The sequence below is a fragment of the Oncorhynchus mykiss genome, chromosome 2 (assembly GCF_057628025.1).
Source record: "Oncorhynchus mykiss isolate SJ-2025 chromosome 2, ASM5762802v1, whole genome shotgun sequence".
NCBI classification, from domain to species: domain Eukaryota; kingdom Metazoa; phylum Chordata; class Actinopteri; order Salmoniformes; family Salmonidae; genus Oncorhynchus; species Oncorhynchus mykiss.
In genome coordinates this window covers 4663311-4682500 of record NC_143023.1, presented here as the reverse complement: position 1 = coordinate 4682500, position 19190 = coordinate 4663311, and the positions used below count along the sequence as shown (strand labels likewise).

Genomic DNA, 19190 nt, shown 5'->3' with positions numbered 1-19190 from the left:
CACTACACTACAGTATACTACACTACACTACTCTACACTACAGTACAGTACACTACACTACAGTACTGTACAGTACAGTACACTACACTACTGTACACTACACTACACTACACTACTCTACACTACAGTACAGTACACTACACTACAGTACACTACACTACATTACAGTACACTACACTACAGTACACTACAGTACAGTACACTACACTACAGTACTGTACAGTACAGTACACTACACTACAGTACACTACAGTACACTACACTACACTACTCTACACTACAGTACACTAAACTACACTGCAGTACAGTACACTACAGTACACTACAGTACAGTACACTACACTACAGTACACTACAGTACAGTACAGTACACTACATTACAGTACACTACAGTACACTACACTACAGTACACTACAGTACACTACACTACAGTACAGTAGAGTACACTACACTACAGTACACTAAACTACACTACACTACAGTACACTACAGTACACTACACTACAGTACAATACACTACAGTACACTACACTACAGTACACTACACTACAGTACACTACACTACAGTACACTACACTACAGTACAATACACTACAGTACACTACATTACAGTACACTACAGTACACTACACTACAGTACACTACACTACAGTACACTAAACTACACTACAGTACACTACACTACAATACACTACAGTACACTAAACTACACTACAGTACACTACACTACACTACACTACACTACACTACCAAGTGGTAAGACCCTACTACACTGGACTCTTTACCCTGAGATTAAACCTTCATATCTTCTGGAAGTGTGTGGACAGTTTAGTTTTCGGCAGTGTCCTGTCCCAGGCTAACTGTATACGTCAACAATACATATATTATGATTGATTGGTCCTCAAGTGACCTTTGACTTCCTTATACATCAAATATGAGAGACACTAGCCATCCCAGGTTGCTAGGATACCCTGCTCCTGAGGAGAGGGGCTTGGGGGAGGTCAGTAACTGGGCTGGCTGTTCTACAGACCAGTCCTGTCAGTACCTCAGCTGAACTACCAGAGTCCTGTTGGGAGGTCAGTAACTGGGCTGGCTGTTCTACAGACCAGTCCTGTCAGTACCTCAGCTGAACTACCAGAGTCCTGTTGGGAGGTCAGTAACTGGGCTGGCTGTTCTACAGACCAGTCCTGTCAGTACCTCAGCTGAGCTACCAGAGTCCTGTTGGGAGGTCAGTAACTGGGCTGACTGTTCTACAGACCAGTCCTGTCAGTACCTCAGCTGAACTACCAGAGTCCTGTTGGGAGGTCAGTAACTGGGCTGGCTGTTCTACAGACCAGTCCTGTCAGTACCTCAGCTGAACTACCAGAGTCCTGTTGGGAGGTCAGTAACTGGGCTGGCTGTTCTACAGACCAGTCCTGTCAGTACCTCAGCTGAGCCAGCAGAGTCCTGTTGGGAGGTCAGTAACTGGGCTGGCTGTTCTACAGACCATTAATCTACAGACTATTATAGTAGTCATAAAACCTCCTGATATTATGGTCAGGGGAGAGGTTGGTCCAGAAGACTACAGGTTCAGACAAGGTTGACCACATGAGCAGGCCTTGGTGTTCACCCCTGGAGTCTATGGGTCATGATGGGGAGCCCTAACCCTGATCACAAACCATCCTGGCTCAGTCCAAGGGGCGGCAGGTAGCCTAGTGGTTAGAGTGTCAGTCTATACTGTCAGTCTATAGTAGTAACCGAAAGGTTGCTAGATCGAATCCCCGAGCTGACAAGGTAAAAATCTGTCGTTCTGCCCCAGAACAAGGCAGTTAACCCACTGTCTGTAATTGTAAATAATAATTTGTTCTTAACTGACTTACCTGGTTAAATAAAGGTTAAATAAAAAGTGGCTTTCAGAGGGTCTAATTAACCCTCAATCCCTCAATTTAGCCCCTCACCCACTCTGCTTTGGGACAACCTTGAATAGAGGCTTGGAACTCAGTTATAGTTGAGGTTCGTTACAACTCCTTACAAGGCCAACTTCCTCTGTTAGGTCACTGTCAGTCTATAGTAGAGTCCCCACTTCCTCTGTTAGGTCACTGTCAGTCTATAGTAGAGTCCCCACTTCCTCTGTTAGGTCACTGTCAGTCTAGAGTAGAGTTCCTTCCTCTGTTAGGTCACTGTCAGTCTAGAGTAGAGTCCCCACTTCCTCTGTTAGGTCACTGTCAGTCTATAGTAGAGTTCCTTCCTCTGTTAGGTCACTGTACTGAATATGGTCTCAGAGTGACGACCACTAATACTGCCGCACTGCTACTCCATAGAAAACCACCAGGAGAATACTACTCCATAGAAAACCACCAGGAGAATACTACTCCATAGAAAACCACCAGGAGAATACTACTCCATAGAAAACCAGCAGGAGAATACTACTCCATAGAAAACCCCCAGGAGAATACTACTCCATAGAAAACCACCAGGAGAATACTACTCCATAGAAAACCACCAGGAGAATACTACTCCATAGAAAACCACCAGGAGAATACTACTCCATAGAAAACCACCAGGAGAATACTACTCCATAGAAAACCACCAGGAGAATACTACTCCATAGAAAACCACCAGGAGAATACTACTCCATAGAAAACCCCCAGGAGAATACTACTCCATAGAAAACCACCAGGAGAATACTACTCCATAGAAAACCCCCAGGAGAATACTACTCCATAGAAAACCACCAGGAGAATACTACTCCATAGAAAACCACCAGGAGAATACTACTCTATAGAAAACCACCAGGAGAATACTACTCCATAGAAAACCCCCAGGAGAATACTACTCCATAGAAAACCACCAGGAGAATACTACTCCATAGAAAACCCCCAGGAGAATACTACTCCATAGAAAACCCCCAGGAGAATACTACTCCATAGAAAACCCCCAGGAGAATACTACTCCATAGAAAACCACCAGGAGAATACTACTCCTGGGCTTTCTGTGTCTGGCTTTAAACTCTTTAACCATGATGCTTAGTACCAGACTGTCTATCTGCTTCTCCCTCTGCTGTCCACAAGGACAGTTAATGCTAAATGATTCTATCCTCTGACTCACCTCTCTGCTTTGTTTCACTTCAGCTAATTCCCCCGCTGAATCTCGGTGCTAACCTCCCTGCTGGCACGGAACTGTTGTTTTTAAACGTGCTGATGCAGCTCACCGACTGATTGATGCCTTCTGACGTCTTCCCTGCTGTTCTGTCTTTATGTGCTGGCTACAATACACGCCTTCCTCTCCTTTATGTGTTCTATTCCGGTGTGACTGTCTGTGACTGTCTGTGACTGTCTGTGACTGTCTGTGACTGTCTGTGACTGTCTGTGGCCATGTTTGACTGTCTGTGACTGTCTGTGACTGTCTGTGACCATATGTGACGGTCTGTGACCGAATGTGACAGTCTGTGACTGTGTGTGACGGTCTGTGACTGTGTGTGACGATATTTGACGGTCTGTGACTGTGTGTGACTGTGTGTAACTGTCTGTGACTGTCTGTGACCATATTTGACGGTCTGTGACTGTCTGTGACTGTGTGTGGCTATGTGTGACTGTCTGTGACTATGTGTGACTGTCTGTGACTGTGTGTGACTGACTGTCTGTGACTATGTGTGACTGTCTGTGACTGTTTGTGACTGTGTGTGACTATGTGTGACTGTGTGTGACTGTGTGTAACTGTCTGTGACTGTGTGTGACTGTGTGTAACTGTCTGTGACTGTATGTGACTGTGTGTGACTATGTGTGACTGTCTGTGACTGTGTGTGACTGTCTGTGACTGTCTGTGACTGTCTGTGACTGTCTGTGACTATGTGTGACTGTCTGTGACTGTCTGTGACTGTGTGTGACTGTCTGTGGCTGTCTGTGACTGTGTGTGACTGTCTGTGACTGTCTGTGACTGTGTGTGACTGCGTGTGACTGCCTGTGACTGCGTGTGACTGTATGTGACTGTGTGACTGTCTGTGACTGCGTGTGACTGTCTGTGACTGTCTGACTGTGTGTGACTGTGTGTGACTGTCTGTGACTGTCTGTGACTGTCTGTGACTGTCTGTGGCCATGTTTGACTGTCTGTGACTGTCTGGCCATGTGTGACTGTCTGTGACTGTCTGTGACTGTCTGTGACGGTCTGTGGCCATGTTTGACTGTCTGTGACTGTGTGTGACTGTGTGTGACTGTGTGTGACTGTTTGTGACTGTCTGTGACGGTCTGTGGCCATGTTTGACTGTCTGTGACTGTGTGTGACTGTCTGTGACTGTGTGTGACTGTCTGTGACCATATTTGACCGTCTGTGACTGTCTGTGACTGTCTGTGACTGTCTGTGACTGTGTGTGACTGTCTGTGACTGTCTGTGACTGTGTGTGACTGTCTGTGACTGTGTGTATGTTCATATCCGGTCATCTTTTAACCCTACACTGAACTCAAACTCCTCTCTTTTTTTTTAACACCAAAACTCTCTGCTCCCGTCTTGTGCTCATCCTCTGTCGTGTCTGTCTGCCTCCACCCAACCTGCCGTTCCTCCAGCCTTGCTCCAGCTCTGGCTCGTCTGAGGCCTCTGACACCTGCCAGTCAGTCAGTGAGTGCAGCTCTCCCACCTCAGGAGGCCCTCTGGCTGCAGTTGACAAGGTGAAATACTCCCTCCATCCCTCCTTTGAGAGGAAGCACCCCTCCCCCCCCGCCCTCTCATGATAGATACCCTACCCCTCGTCCCCTCTCATGATAGATACCCTACCCCTCGTCCCCTCTCATGATAGATACCCTACCCCTCGTCCCCTCTCATGATAGATACCCTACCCCTCGTCCCCTCTCATGATAGATACCCTACCCCTCGTCCCCTCTCGTGATAGATACCCTACCCCTCGTCCCCTCTCATGATAGATACCCTACCCCTCGTCCCCTCTCGTGATAGATACCCTACCCCTCGTCCCCTCTCATGATAGATACCCTACCCCTCGTCCCCTCTCATGATAGATACCCTACCCCTCGTCCCCTCTCATGATAGATACCCTACCCCTCGTCCCCTCTCATGATAGATACCCTACCCCTCGTCCCCTCTCGTGATAGATACCCTACCCCTCGTCCCCTCTCATGATAGATACCCTACCCCTCGTCCCCTCTCGTGATAGATACCCTACCCCTCGTCCCCTCTCATGATAGATACCCTACCCCTCGTCCCCTCTCATGATAGATACCCTACCCCTCGTCCCCTCTCGTGATAGATACCCTACCCCTCGTCCCCTCTCGTGATAGATACCCTACCCCTCGTCCCCTCTCATGATAGATACCCTACCCCTCGTCCCCTCTCGTGATAGATACCCTACCCCTCGTCCCCTCTCATGATAGATACCCTACCCCTCGTCCCCTCTCGTGATAGATACCCTACCCCTCGTCCCCTCTCATGATAGATACCCTACCCCTCGTCCCCTCTCGTGATAGATACCCTACCCCTCGTCCCCTCTCATGATAGATACCCTACCCCTCGTCTCCTTGCTGTGGCCCTTATTCTAGATTCTCCTCACAGGAACCTTCGTGTTCACCTTCTCCACACCCCTCTACCCCATCCAGGTGTTCCACCCACAGCTTCCTTTCACCTGTCTCTGATCGCTGCTGTTTCGTATCCAGTCTCATGGGTCGTCATGGTCGTTCACATACATTTCAGGATTCAGAACCGCGGTCCGGTTTGTCAATCAGGCAGGATTCAGAACCGCGGTCCGGTTTGTCAATCAGGCAGGATTCAGAACCGCGGTCCGGTTTGTCAATCAGGCAGGATTCAGAACCGCGGTCCGGTTTGTCAATCAGGCAGGATTCATTTTCTTAGTTTACTCCTTCTGTTTATTTGTTCTTCCGAAATGTTGAGTTATTTGTATTTCATTCATCAACTTTTATCTTGTGTTTCTGATTGTGTTGTTTTATTATCCTGACCCTATTGTGTTGTTTTATTATCCTGACCCTATTGTGTTGTTTTATTATCCTGACCCTATTGTGTTGTTTTATTATCCTGACCCTATTGTGTTGTTTTATTATCCTGACCCTATTGTGTTGTTTTATTATCCTGACCCTATTGTGTTGGTTTATTATCCTGACCCTATTGTGTTGGTTTATTATCCTGACCCTATTGTGTCGGTTTATTATCCTGACCCTATTGTGTTGTTTTATTATCCTGACCCTATTGTGTCGGTTTATTATCCTGACCCTATTGTGTTGGTTTATTATCCTGACCCTATTGTGTTGGTTTATTATCCTGACCCTATTGTGTTGGTTTATTATCCTGACCCTATTATCCTGACCCTATTGTGTCGGTTTATTATCCTGACCCTATTGTGTCGGTTTATTATCCTGACCCTATTGTGTTGGTTTATTATCCTGACCCTATTGTGTCAGTTTATTATCCTGACCCTATTGTGTTGGTTTATTATCCTGACCCTATTGTGTCGGTTTATTATCCTGACCCTATTGTGTTGTTTTATTATCCTGACCCTATTGTGTCGGTTTATTATCCTGACCCTATTGTGTTGGTTTATTATCCTGACCCTATTGTGTTGGTTTATTATCCTGACCCTATTGTGTTGGTTTATTATCCTGACCCTATTATCCTGACCCTATTGTGTCGGTTTATTATCCTGACCCTATTGTGTCGGTTTATTATCCTGACCCTATTGTGTTGGTTTATTATCCTGACCCTATTGTGTTGGTTTATTATCCTGACCCTATTGTGTCAGTTTATTATCCTGACCCTATTGTGTTGGTTTATTATCCTGACCCTATTGTGTAGGTTTATTATCCTGACCCTATTGTGTCGGTTTATTATCCTGACCCTATTGTGTCGGTTTATTATCCTGACCCTATTGTGTCGGTTTATTATCCTGACCCTATTGTGTCGGTTTATTATCCTGACCCTATTGTGTCGGTTTATTATCCTGACCCTATTGTGTCGGTTTATTATCCTGACCCTATTGTGTTGGTTTATTATCCTGACCCTATTGTGTTGGTTTATTATCCTGACCCTATTATCCTGACCCTATTGTGTCGGTTTATTATCCTGACTCTATTATCCTGACCCTATTGTGTTGTTTTATTATCCTGACCCTATTGTGTCGGTTTATTATCCTGACTCTATTATCCTGACCCTATTGTGTCGGTTTATTATCCTGACCCTATTGTGTTGTTTTATTGTCCTGGCCTTATTGTGTTGGTTTATTATCCTGACCCTATTGTGTTGGTTTATTATCCTGACCCTATTGTGTCGGTTTATTATCCTGACCCTATTGTGTCGGTTTATTATCCTGACCCTATTGTGTTGGTTTATTATCCTGACCCTATTGTGTTGGTTTATTATCCTGACCCTATTGTGTCGGTTTATTATCCTGACCCTATTGTGTTGGTTTATTATCCTGACCCTATTGTGTTGTTTTATTATCCTGACCCTATTGTGTTGGTTTATTATCCTGACCCTATTGTGTTGTTTTATTATCCTGACCCTATTGTGTTGGTTTATTATCCTGACCCTATTGTGTTGGTTTATTATCCTGACTCTATTGTCCTGACCCTATTGTGTCGGTTTATTATCCTGACCCTATTGTGTTGGTTTATTATCCTGACCCTATTGTGTTGTTTTATTATCCTGACCCTGTTGTGTCGGTTTATTATCATGACCCTATTGTGTTGGTTTATTATCCTGACCCTATTGTGTTGTTTTATTATCCTGACCCTATTGTGTTGTTTTATTATCCTGACCCTATTGTGTCGGTTTATTATCCTGACCCTATTGTGCCGGTTTATTATCCTGACCCTATTGTGTTGTTTTATTATCCTGACCCTATTATCCTGACCCTATTGTGTTGTTTTATTATCCTGACCCTATTGTGTTGGTTTATTATCCTGACCCTATTGTGTTGGTTTATTATCCTGACTCTATTGTCCTGACCCTATTGTGTCGGTTTATTATCCTGACCCTATTGTGTTGGTTTATTATCCTGACCCTATTGTGTTGTTTTATTATCCTGACCCTATTGTGTTGGTTTATTATCCTGACCCTATTGTGTTGTTTTATTATCCTGACCCTGTTGTGTCGGTTTATTATCATGACCCTATTGTGTTGGTTTATTATCCTGACCCTATTGTGTTGTTTTATTATCCTGACCCTATTGTGTTGTTTTATTATCCTGACCCTATTGTGTCTGTTTATTATCCTGACCCTATTGTGCCGGTTTATTATCCTGACCCTATTGTGTTGTTTTATTATCCTGACCCTATTATCCTGACCCTATTGTGTTGTTTTATTATCCTGACCCTATTGTGTTGGTTTATTATCCTGACCCTATTGTGTTGGTTTATTATCCTGACTCTATTGTCCTGACCCTATTGTGTCGGTTTATTATCCTGACCCTATTGTGTTGGTTTATTATCCTGACCCTATTGTGTTGTTTTATTATCCTGACCCTGTTGTGTCGGTTTATTATCATGACCCTATTGTGTTGGTTTATTATCCTGACCCTATTGTGTTGTTTTATTATCCTGACCCTATTGTGTTGTTTTATTATCCTGACCCTATTGTGTCTGTTTATTATCCTGACCCTATTGTGCCGGTTTATTATCCTGACCCTATTGTGTTGTTTTATTATCCTGACCCTATTATCCTGACCCTATTGTGTTGTTTTATTATCCTGACCCTATTGTGTTGGTTTATTATCCTGACCCTATTGTGTTGGTTTATTATCCTGACTCTATTGTCCTGACCCTATTGTGTCGGTTTATTATCCTGACCCTATTGTGTTGGTTTATTATCCTGACCCTATTGTGTTGTTTTATTATCCTGACCCTGTTGTGTCGGTTTATTATCATGACCCTATTGTGTTGGTTTATTATCCTGACCCTATTGTGTTGTTTTATTATCCTGACCCTATTGTGTTGTTTTATTATCCTGACCCTATTGTGTCTGTTTATTATCCTGACCCTATTGTGCCGGTTTATTATCCTGACCCTATTGTGTTGTTTTATTATCCTGACCCTATTATCCTGACCCTATTGTGTTGGTTTTTATAATTTGACAAATTTCTCAAATTTTGTGTTTTTATGTTTGTTTGTTTGTTTGTTTGTGTCATTCCGTTCCCCTGCTCATGCTCAGTTGTCTAACGGGTATGACCACTACGGGGATCACCATCATTCAGACTCTTCATACCCGATGGGAGGGGGCTCAGGCCTGGGGGGGTCCTACCTGATGGGAGGGGGCTCAGGCCTGGTGGGTTCCTACCCCCTCTTCCCTCCCTCCTCCCATTCCACCTCCATCACCTCCTCCTCCTCCTCCTGTCCGTCCCAGTCGTGGTCCAGGCCGGGCTCGGCCCTGCTACCTGACTACCCTCATTACTGCACCCTGGGGCCTAACATGGTCCCCACCTCTAAAGTCCCCAGCTGGAAGGTTTGTTTGTTGGTTCAGTCCTCCTCCTCATCATGTCCTGACTCCTTGTGTTCCTGAAACATCAACATCCTGTCATTACGTAGGACCCTCTGAATTACCATGATATTATTACTATGTTACAGTCAGATTGAAAAAGGACTGTAGGACGATATACTGCATCGTCTTCTACGCGTTTCATTGGTAGATTTCAGATGTGTTCCTGCAGAAGATGTATTTGAAGATGGTGATAATAGTTCAGAATCCCCGGCTGACAGGATCTTCAGAGGCCCATGATTAAAGAGCACAGCTAGGGATACCAAGCTCTGTGTGGAGGAGGTGAACTCAGATATATTTCTGTATCCTGTAGGACTGGGTAGAGGAGGTGAACTCAGCTATATTTATGTATCCTGTAGGACTGGGTAGAGGAGGTGAAGTCAGCTATGTATCTGTATCCTGTAGGACTGGGTAGAGGAGGTGAAGTCAGCTATGTATCTGTATCCTGTAGGACTGGGTAGAGGAGGTGAAGTCAGCTATATTTCTGTATCCTGTAGGACTGGGTAGAGGAGGTGAAGTCAGCTATATTTCTGTATCCTGTAGGACTGGGTAGAGGAGGTGAACTCAGATATATTTCTGTATCCTGTAGGACTGGGTAGAGGAGGTGAACTCAGCTATATTTATGTATCCTGTAGGACTGGGTAGAGGAGGTGAAGTCAGCTATGTATCTGTATCCTGTAGGACTGGGTAGAGGAGGTGAACTCAGCTATGTATCTGTATCCTGTAGGACTGGGTAGAGGAGGTGAAGTCAGCTATATTTCTGTATCCTGTAGGACTGGGTAGAGGAGGTGAACTCAGCTATGTATCTGTATCCTGTAGGACTGGGTAGAGGAGGTGAACTCAGCTATGTATCTGTATCCTGTAGGACTGGGTAGAGGAGGTGAACTCAGCTATATTTCTGTATCCTGTAGGACTGGGTAGAGGAGGTGAACTCAGCTATGTTTCTGTATCCTGTAGGACTGGGTAGAGGAGGTGAACTCAGCTATATTTCTGTATCCTGTAGGACTGGGTAGAGGAGGTGAACTCAGCTATGTATCTGTATCCTGTAGGACTGGGTAGAGGAGGTGAACTCAGCTATATTTCTGTATCCTGTAGGACTGGGTAGAGGAGGTGAACTCAGCTATGTTTCTGTATCCTGTAGAACTGAGTAGAGGAGGTGAACTCAGCTATATTTCTGTATCCTGTAGGACTGGGCTAAACCAGGACCCTATGACCAGCCCATGGTGAACACCCTTAGAAGGAGGAAGGACAAGGATCCCGTACCAGCAGAAACCAGCTATGCCCCACTACCACTGCTTGTTGGTGTCATCCCAGCACCTGGGGGCAGGAGTCTACCACTGCCTGCTGGTGTCATCCCAGCACCTGGGGGCAGGAGTCTACCACTGCCTGCTGGAGTCATCCCAGCACCAGGGAGCAGGAGTCAACCATTACCTCCACCACCCAAGGTCAGCTGGACACATGCTTTAACCTGTCTAGGACTGGGCGTTCCGCTAGCGGAACCCCTCGCCAACAGCCAATGAAATTGCAGGGCGCCAAATACAAATCATCAGAAATCTCATACATCAAATTTCTCAAACATAAAAGTATTAGGCACCATTTTAAAGATATAATTCTCGTTAATCCAGCCACCGTGTCTGATTTCAAAAATGCTATACAGCGAAAGCTCCACAAACGATCATGTTAGGGTTAGGTCACCACCAACTCACAGAAAAACCCAGCCATTTTTCCTGCCAAAGAGAGGAGTCACAAAAAGCACAATTAGAGATAGATCATGCTGCACAAAGAAGGATTATGTTTTTTAACCCAATGTCTGTCTGTCTGTCTGTCTGTCTGTCTGTCTGGCTGTCTGTCTGGCTGTCTGTCTGTCTCTCGCTCTCTCTTTCTCTCTCTCTCTCCAGGTGTGTGAGATGGAGGCCCATGAGGAGCTGGCTCTGGCCCTGTCCAGAGGTCTACAGCTGGACTCACACACACAGCGTTCCAGTAGGGACTCTCTACACTGTTCTAGTGGCTACAGTACCCAGAGTACCACCCCGTGCTGTTCAGAGGACACCATACCTTCACAAGGTTAACACACACACACACAAACACACTGAGAAAATATGCAAAGGCGTGCATGACTTGTAGCACCACATCCTTCTGTGTAAATATGCATTCTAAGGCATTCTAATTGATGTTGTCTCTATACCAGGTACGTGTCTGGTAAAAATAGGATACAGGTACACTAAATGCCCAAAGGTATGTGCACATCTGCTCGTTGAACAATCTCATTCCAAAATCATGGGCATTAATATGGAGTTGGTCCCCCCCTTTGCTGCTATAACAGCCTCCACTCTCCAGGGAAGGCTTTCCACTAGATGTTGGAACATTGCTGCGGGGACTTGCTTCCATTCAGACACAAAAGCATTAGTGAAGTTGGGCGGTTAGACCTCCTGGCTCGCAGTCTGCGTTCCAATTCTGGAACTAAGGGGACTACCCCGAAACATGAAAAACAGCCCTAGTAACCAGGAGTCTAGTAGTAATACTGTACCACTCTGGAGACCATAGTAACCAGGGGTCTAGTAGTAATACTGTACCACTCTGGAGACCATAGTAACCAGGGGTCTAGTAGTAATACTGTACCACTCTGGAGACCATAGTAACTAGGAGTCTAGTAGTATTACTGTACCACTCTGGAGACCATAGTAACCAGGAGTCTAGTAGTAATACTGAACCACTCTGGAGACCATTGTAACCAGGAGTCTAGAAGTAATACTGTACCACACTGGAGACCATAGTAACCAGGAGTCTAGAAGTAATACTGTACCACTATGGAGACCATAGTAACCAGGAGTCTAGTAGTAATACTGTACCACTCTGGAGACCATAGTAACCAGGAGTCTAGTAGTAATACTGTACCACTCTGGAGACCATAGTAACTAGGAGTCTAGTAGTATTACTGTACCACTCGGGAGACCATAGTAACCAGGAGTCTAGAAGTAATACTGTACCACTCTGGAGACCATAGTAACCAGGAGTCTAGTAGTAGTACTGTACCACTCAGGAGACCATAGTAACCAGGAGTCTAGTAGTAATACTGTACCACTCTGGAGACCATAGTAACTAGGAGTCTAGTAGTAATACTGTACCACGCTGAAGACCATAGTTACCAGGAGTCTAGAAGTAATACTGTACCACTCTGGAGACCATAGTAACCAGGAGTCTAGTAGTAATACTGTACTACTCTGGAGACCATAGTAACCATGAGTCTAGTAGTAATACTGTACCACTCAGGAGACCATAGTAACCAGGAGTCTAGTAGTAATACTGTACCACTCTGGAGACCATAGTAACCATGAGTCTAGTAGTAATACTGTACCACTCTGGAGACCATAGTAAACAGGAGTCTAGAAGTAATACTGTACCACTCTGGAGACCATAGTAACTAGGAGTCTAGTAGTAATACTGTACCACTCTGGAGACCATAGTAACCAGGAGTCTAGAAGTAATACTGTACCACTCTGGAGACCATAGTAACCAGGAGTCTAGTAGTAATACTGTAGCACTCTGGAGACCATAGTAACCAGGAGTCTAGTAGTAATACTGTACCACTCTGGAGACCATAGTAACTAGGAGTCTAGTAGTAATACTGTACCACGCTGAAGACCATAGTTACCAGGAGTCTAGAAGTAATACTGTACCACTCTGGAGACCATAGTAACCAGGAGTCTAGTAGTAATACTGTACTACTCTGGAGACCATAGTAACCATGAGTCTAGTAGTAATACTGTACCACTCAGGAGACCATAGTAACCAGGAGTCTAGTAGTAATACTGTACCACTCTGGAGACCATAGTAACCATGAGTCTAGTAGTAATACTGTACCACTCTGGAGACCATAGTAAACAGGAGTCTAGAAGTAATACTGTACCACGCTGAAGACCATAGTTACCAGGAGTCTAGAAGTAATACTGTACCACTCTGGAGACCATAGTAACCAGGAGTCTAGTAGTAATACTGTACTACTCTGGAGACCATAGTAACCAGGAGTCTAGTAGTAATACTGTACCACTCTGGAGACCATAGTAACCAGGAGTCTAGTAGTAATACTGTACCACTCTGGAGACCATAGTAACCAGGATTCTAGTAGTAATACTGTACCACTCTGGAGACCATAGTAACCAGGAGTCTAGAAGTAATACTGTACCACTCTGGAGACCATAGTAACCAGGAGTCTAGTAGTAATACTGTACCACTCTGGAGACCATAGTAACCAGGAGTCTAGAAGTAATACTGTACCACTCTGGAGACCATAGTAACCAGGAGTCTAGAAGTAATACTGTACCACTCTGGAGACCATAGTAACTAGGAGTCTAGTAGTAATACTGTACCACTCTGGAGACCATAGTAACCAGGAGTCTAGTAGTAATACTGTACCACTCTGGAGACCATAGTAACCAGGAGTCTAGAAGTAATACTGTACCACTCTGGAGACCATAGTAACTAGGAGTCTAGTAGTAATACTGTACCACTCTGGAGACCATAGTAACCAGGGGTCTAGTAGTAATACTGTACCACTCTGGAGACCATAGTATCCAGGAGTCTAGTAGTAATACTGTACCACTCTGGAGACCATAGTAACCAGGAGTCTAGAAGTAATACTGTACCACTCTGGAGACCATAGTAACCAGGAGTCTAGAAGTAATACTGTACCACTCTGGAGACCATAGTAACTAGGAGTCTAGTAGTAATACTGTACCACTCTGGAGACCATAGTAACCAGGAGTCTAGTAGTAATACTGTACCACTCTGGAGACCATAGTAACCAGGAGTCTAGTAGTAATACTGTACCACACTGGAGACCATAGTAACCAGGAGTCTAGTAGTAATACTGTACCACTCTGGAGACCATAGTAACCAGGAGTCTAGTAGTAATACTGTACCACTCTGGAGGCCCATAAAAGGACATTTTTAAAGAAAAAAACATATTATTCAATATTTTTAAGGTAGACTTATTGTGCCGTTTTGTTTTTGCCTTAATTAGTTTGGACCCCAGGAAGAGTAGCTGCTGTCTTGACAGGAACTAATGGGGATCCATAATAAACCCCAGGGAGAGTAGCTGCTGTCTTGACAGGAACTAATGGGGATCCATAATAAACCCCAGGAAGAGTAGCTGCTGCCTTGGCAGGAACTTATTGGGGATCCATAATAAACCCCAGGAAGAGTAGCTGCTGTCTTGACAGGAACTAATGGGGATCCATAATAAACCCCAGGAAGAGTAGCTGCTGTCTTGACAGGAACTAATGGGGATCCATAATAAACCCCAGGAAGAGTAGCTGCTGTCTTGACAGGAACTAATGGGGATCCATAATAAACCCCTGGAAGAGTAGCTGCTGTCTTGACAGGAACTAATGGGGATCCATAATAAACCTCAGGAAGAGTAGCTGCTGCCTTGGCAGGAACTAATGGGGATCCATAATAAACCCCAGGAAGAGTAGCTGCTGTCTTGACAGGAACTAATGGGGATCCATAATAAACCTCAGGAAGAGTAGCTGCTGCCTTGGCAGGAACTAATGGGGATCCATAATAAACCCCAGGAAGAGTAGCTGCTGTCTTGACAGGAACTAATGGGGATCCATAATAAACCCTTTCTCTCTCTCTCTCTCCCTCTCTGTTTATTCCAGTGTCAGACTATGACTATTTCTCCATGGGAGGGGACCAGGAGGTTGACCAGCAGGAGTTTGACAAGTCATCCACCATCCCCCGTAACAGTGACATCAGCCAGTCCTACCGTAGGATGTTCCAGTCCAAGAGACCAGCCTCCACCGCCGGCCTACCTTCTACGGCTGGCTCCGTCATCATGACCCCAGGGGTCGCCACCATCCGCCGCACGCCCTCCACCAAGCCCTCGGCTCGCCGCGGGACCACCGGCCCCATCCCCATCCGGACCCCCGTCATCCCAGTCAAGATCCCCACCGTGCCTGGCCTAGTTGGGGGAGGATTCCCTGGGGGGCTGGGGATTCCTGGAGGACCAGGAGTAGGGCTGGAGGAACCAGAGGAGGCCCAGAGCCCTGAGTCTCCAGCCCAGGGAGAGGAGGGGGAGCTGGGTGTACTTCCCCTGGCGTTCTGGAGTGGTCAAGCAACCACAAACCCTCCCTTGGCCCCCCACCAGCCTAGGGTCCAGTGTCAGGGCGAGGGGGGGTCCCTGGAGGAGGGGGAGGTTCTGGATGGTCAGGGGGGAAACATGCTGCTGGTTATCCAGAGAGGGGTCAAGCTGAAGAGGACCAATACCAACGATCGCTCAGCACCGCGCATCGTATAAGAGGAGAGCCACCGTGGCACCATGCAGCATCAGAGGAGGGTATCCTACCTAGCTGTACCTAGCTAGCCTACCACCTGCCCATTGACAGGACAGACAGGACACAGCTCATGTCCACTGCGCTAAGGGGGGGTCTCCTGTATACTACTTACCGTCCAGCGGCCTCACTGACAGACAGGACACAGCTCATGTCCACTGTGCTAAGGGGGGGTCTCCTGTATACTACTTACCGTCCAGCGGCCTCACTGACAGACAGGACACAGCTCATGTCCACTGTGCTAAGGGGGGGGTCTCCTGTATACTACTTACCGTCCAGCGGCCTCACTGACAGACGGGACAGAACAGAACTCAGCTCATGTCCATTCCATGTGATGCTGTGTGTGGTGACAGACAGAGCTCTGCTCGTCGTCTCAGACGGTGCAGAAGGTGGTCTCTTGTTGGACAGACAGTGGAACAGCTCAGAGTTGTGTTAATTATGTTCTCTCTTAGTTCTGAATGTGTAAATAATTATGCATGGTATTTTCTCTTTGTTGCTTCCTGGGGCCCAGTTCTGTTGACTCTAGTCCTTCCACCCTCATTCCTCCCCTCCTCAGTTCTGTTGACTCTAGTCCTCCCACCCCCATTCCTCCCCTCCTCAGTTCTGTTGACTCTAGTCCTCCCACCCCCATTCCTCCCCTCCTCAGTTCTGTTGACTCTAGTCCTCCCCTCCTCAGTTCTGTTGACTCTAGTCCTCCCACCCCCGTTCCTCCCCTCCTCAGTTCTGTTGACTCTAGTCTTCCCACCCCCATTCCTCCCCTCCTCAGTTCTGTTGACTCTAGTCCTCCCACCCTCATTCCTCCCCTCCTCAGTTCTGTTGACTCTAGTCCTCCCACCCCCGTTCCTCCCCTCCTCAGTTCTGTTGACTCTAGTCCTCCCACCCCATTCCTCCCCTCCTCAGTTCTGTTGACTATAGTCCTCCCACCCCCATTCCTCCCCTCCTCAGTTCTGTTGACTCTAGTCCTCCCACCCCCATTCCTCCCCTCCTCAGTTCTGTTGACTCTAGTCCTCCCACCCCCATTCCTCCCCTCCTCAGTTCTGTTGACTCTAGTCCTCCCCTCCTCAGTTCTGTTGACTCTAGTCCTCCCACCCCCATTCCTCCCCTCCTCAGTTCTGTTGACTCTAGTCCTCCCACCCCCGTTCCTCCCCTCCTCAGTTCTGTTGACTCTAGTCCTCCCACCCCCATTCCTCCCCTCCTCAGTTCTGTTGACTCTAGTCCTCCCACCCCCGTTCCTCCCCTCCTCAGTTCTGTTGACTATAGTCCTCCCACCCCCATTCCTCCCCTCCTCAGTTCTGTTGACTCTAGTCCTCCCACCCCCGTTCCTCCCCTCCTCAGTTCTGTTGACTCTAGTCCTCCCACCCCCGTTCCTCCCCTCCTCAGTTCTGTTGACTCTAGTCCTCCCCTCCTCAGTTCTGTTGACTCTAGTCCTCCCCTCCTCAGTTCTGTTGACTCTAGTCCTCCCCTCCTCAGTTCTGTTGGCTCTAGTCCTCCCACCCTCATCCCTCCCCTCCTCAGTTCTGTTGGCTCTAGTCCTCCCACCCTCATTCCTCCCCTCCTCAGTTCTGTTGACTCTAGTCCTCCCACCCTCATCCCTCCCCTCCTCAGTTCTGTTGACTCTAGTCCTCCCACCCTCAGTTCTGTTGACTCCAGTCCTCCCACCCTCAGTTCTGTTGACTCTAGTCCTCCCACCCTCATCCCTCCCCTCCTCAGTTCTGTTGACTCTAGTCCTCCCACGCTCATTCCTCCCCTCCTCAGTTCTGTTGACTCTAGTCCTCCCACCCTCATCCCTCCCCTCCTCAGTTCTGTTGACTCTAGTCCTCCCACCCTCATTCCTCCCCTCCTCAGTTCTGTTGACTCTAGTCCTCCCACCCTCATCCCTCCCCTCCTCAGTTCTGTTGACTCTAGTCCTCCCACCCTCAGTTCTGTTGACTCTAGTCCTCCCTCTCAGTTCTGTTGACTCTAGTCCTCCCACCCTCATCCCTCCCCTCCTCAGTTCTGTTGACTCTAGTCCTCCCACCCTCAGTTCTGTTGACTCTAGTCCTCCCACCCTCAGTTCTGTTGACTCTAGTCCTCCCCTCCTCAGTTCTGTTGGCTCTAGTCCTCCCACCCTCATTCCTCCCCTCCTCAGTTCTGTTGGCTCTAGTCCTCCCACCCTCATCCCTCCCCTCCTCAGTTCTGTTGACTCTAGTCCTCCCACCCTCAGTTCTGTTGACTCTAGTCCTCCCCTCCTCAGTTCTGTTGGCTCTAGTCCTCCCACCCTCATTCCTCCCCTCCTCAGTTCTGTTGACTCTAGTCCTCCCACCCCCATTCCTCCCCTCCTCAGTTCTGTTGACTCTAGTCCTCACCTCTTCAGTTCTGTTGACTCTAGTCCTCACCTCTTCAGTTCTGTTGACTCTAGTCCTCCCCACCTCAGTTCTGTTGACTCTAGTCCTCACCTCTTCAGTTCTGTTGACTCTAGTCCTCCCACCTCAGTTCTGTTGACTCTAGTCCTCCCCACCTCAGTTCTGTTGACTCTAGTCCTCCCCTCCTCAGTTCTGTTGACTCTAGTCCTCCCACCCTCATTCCTCCCCTCCTCAGTTCTGTTGACTCTAGTCCTCCCACCCTCATTCCTCCCCTCCTCAGTTCTGTTGACTCTAGTCCTCCCACCCTCAGTTCTGTTGACTCTAGTCCTCCCCTCCTCAGTTCTGTTGACTCTAGTCCTCACCTCTTCAGTTCTGTTGACTCTAGTCCTCACCTCTTCAGTTCTGTTGACTCTAGTCCTCCCCACCTCAGTTCTGTTGACTCTAGTCCTCACCTCTTCAGTTCTGTTGACTCTAGTCCTCCCACCTCAGTTCTGTTGACTCTAGTCCTCCCCACCTCAGTTCTGTTGACTCTAGTCCTCCCCTCCTCAGTTCTGTTGACTCTAGTCCTCCCACCCTCATTCCTCCCCTCCTCAGTTCTGTTGACTCTAGTCCTCCCACCCTCATCCCTCCCCTCCTCAGTTCTGTTGACTCTAGTCCTCCCACCCTCAGTTCTGTTGATTCTAGTCCTCCCCTCCTCAGTTCTGTTGGCTCTAGTCCTCCCACCCTCATTCCTCCCCTCCTCAGTTCTGTTGACTCTAGTCCTCCCACCCCCATTCCTCCCCTCCTCAGTTCTGTTGACTCTAGTCCTCACCTCTTCAGTTCTGTTGACTCTAGTCCTCACCTCTTCAGTTCTGTTGACTCTAGTCCTCCCCACCTCAGTTCTGTTGACTCTAGTCCTCACCTCTTCAGTTCTGTTGACTCTAGTCCTCCCACCTCAGTTCTGTTGACTCTAGTCCTCCCCACCTCAGTTCTGTTGACTCTAGTCCTCCCCTCCTCAGTTCTGTTGACTCTAGTCCTCCCACCCTCATTCCTCCCCTCCTCAGTTCTGTTGAC

At 47.2% G+C, this 19190-nt stretch overlaps 1 protein-coding gene across 11 annotated transcripts in view; it reads left to right on the top strand.

The window, feature by feature from the left end:
• LOC110512975 (protein MTSS 1) overlaps window positions 1-16378 on the top strand; it is a 117509-nt gene extending 101131 nt beyond the window's left edge. For 5 of the 11 annotated variants that reach the window (XM_090216274.1, XM_090216260.1, XM_090216267.1 and 2 more), the window contains 4 exons: window positions 9140-9430; window positions 10651-10908; window positions 11362-11527; window positions 15124-15761. In XM_090216274.1, coding sequence (XP_090072400.1) covers window positions 9140-9430; window positions 10651-10908; window positions 11362-11527; window positions 15124-15761 — 1353 coding nt within the window. Of the gene's footprint in view, window positions 1-4539; window positions 4642-9139; window positions 9431-10650; window positions 10909-11361; window positions 11528-15123 lie in introns of all 11 variants that reach the window. The other 6 variants (XM_090216290.1, XM_090216294.1, XM_090216300.1 and 3 more) reach the window with 3 other exon arrangements.
• Window positions 16379-19190: the final 2812 nt, after the last annotated feature.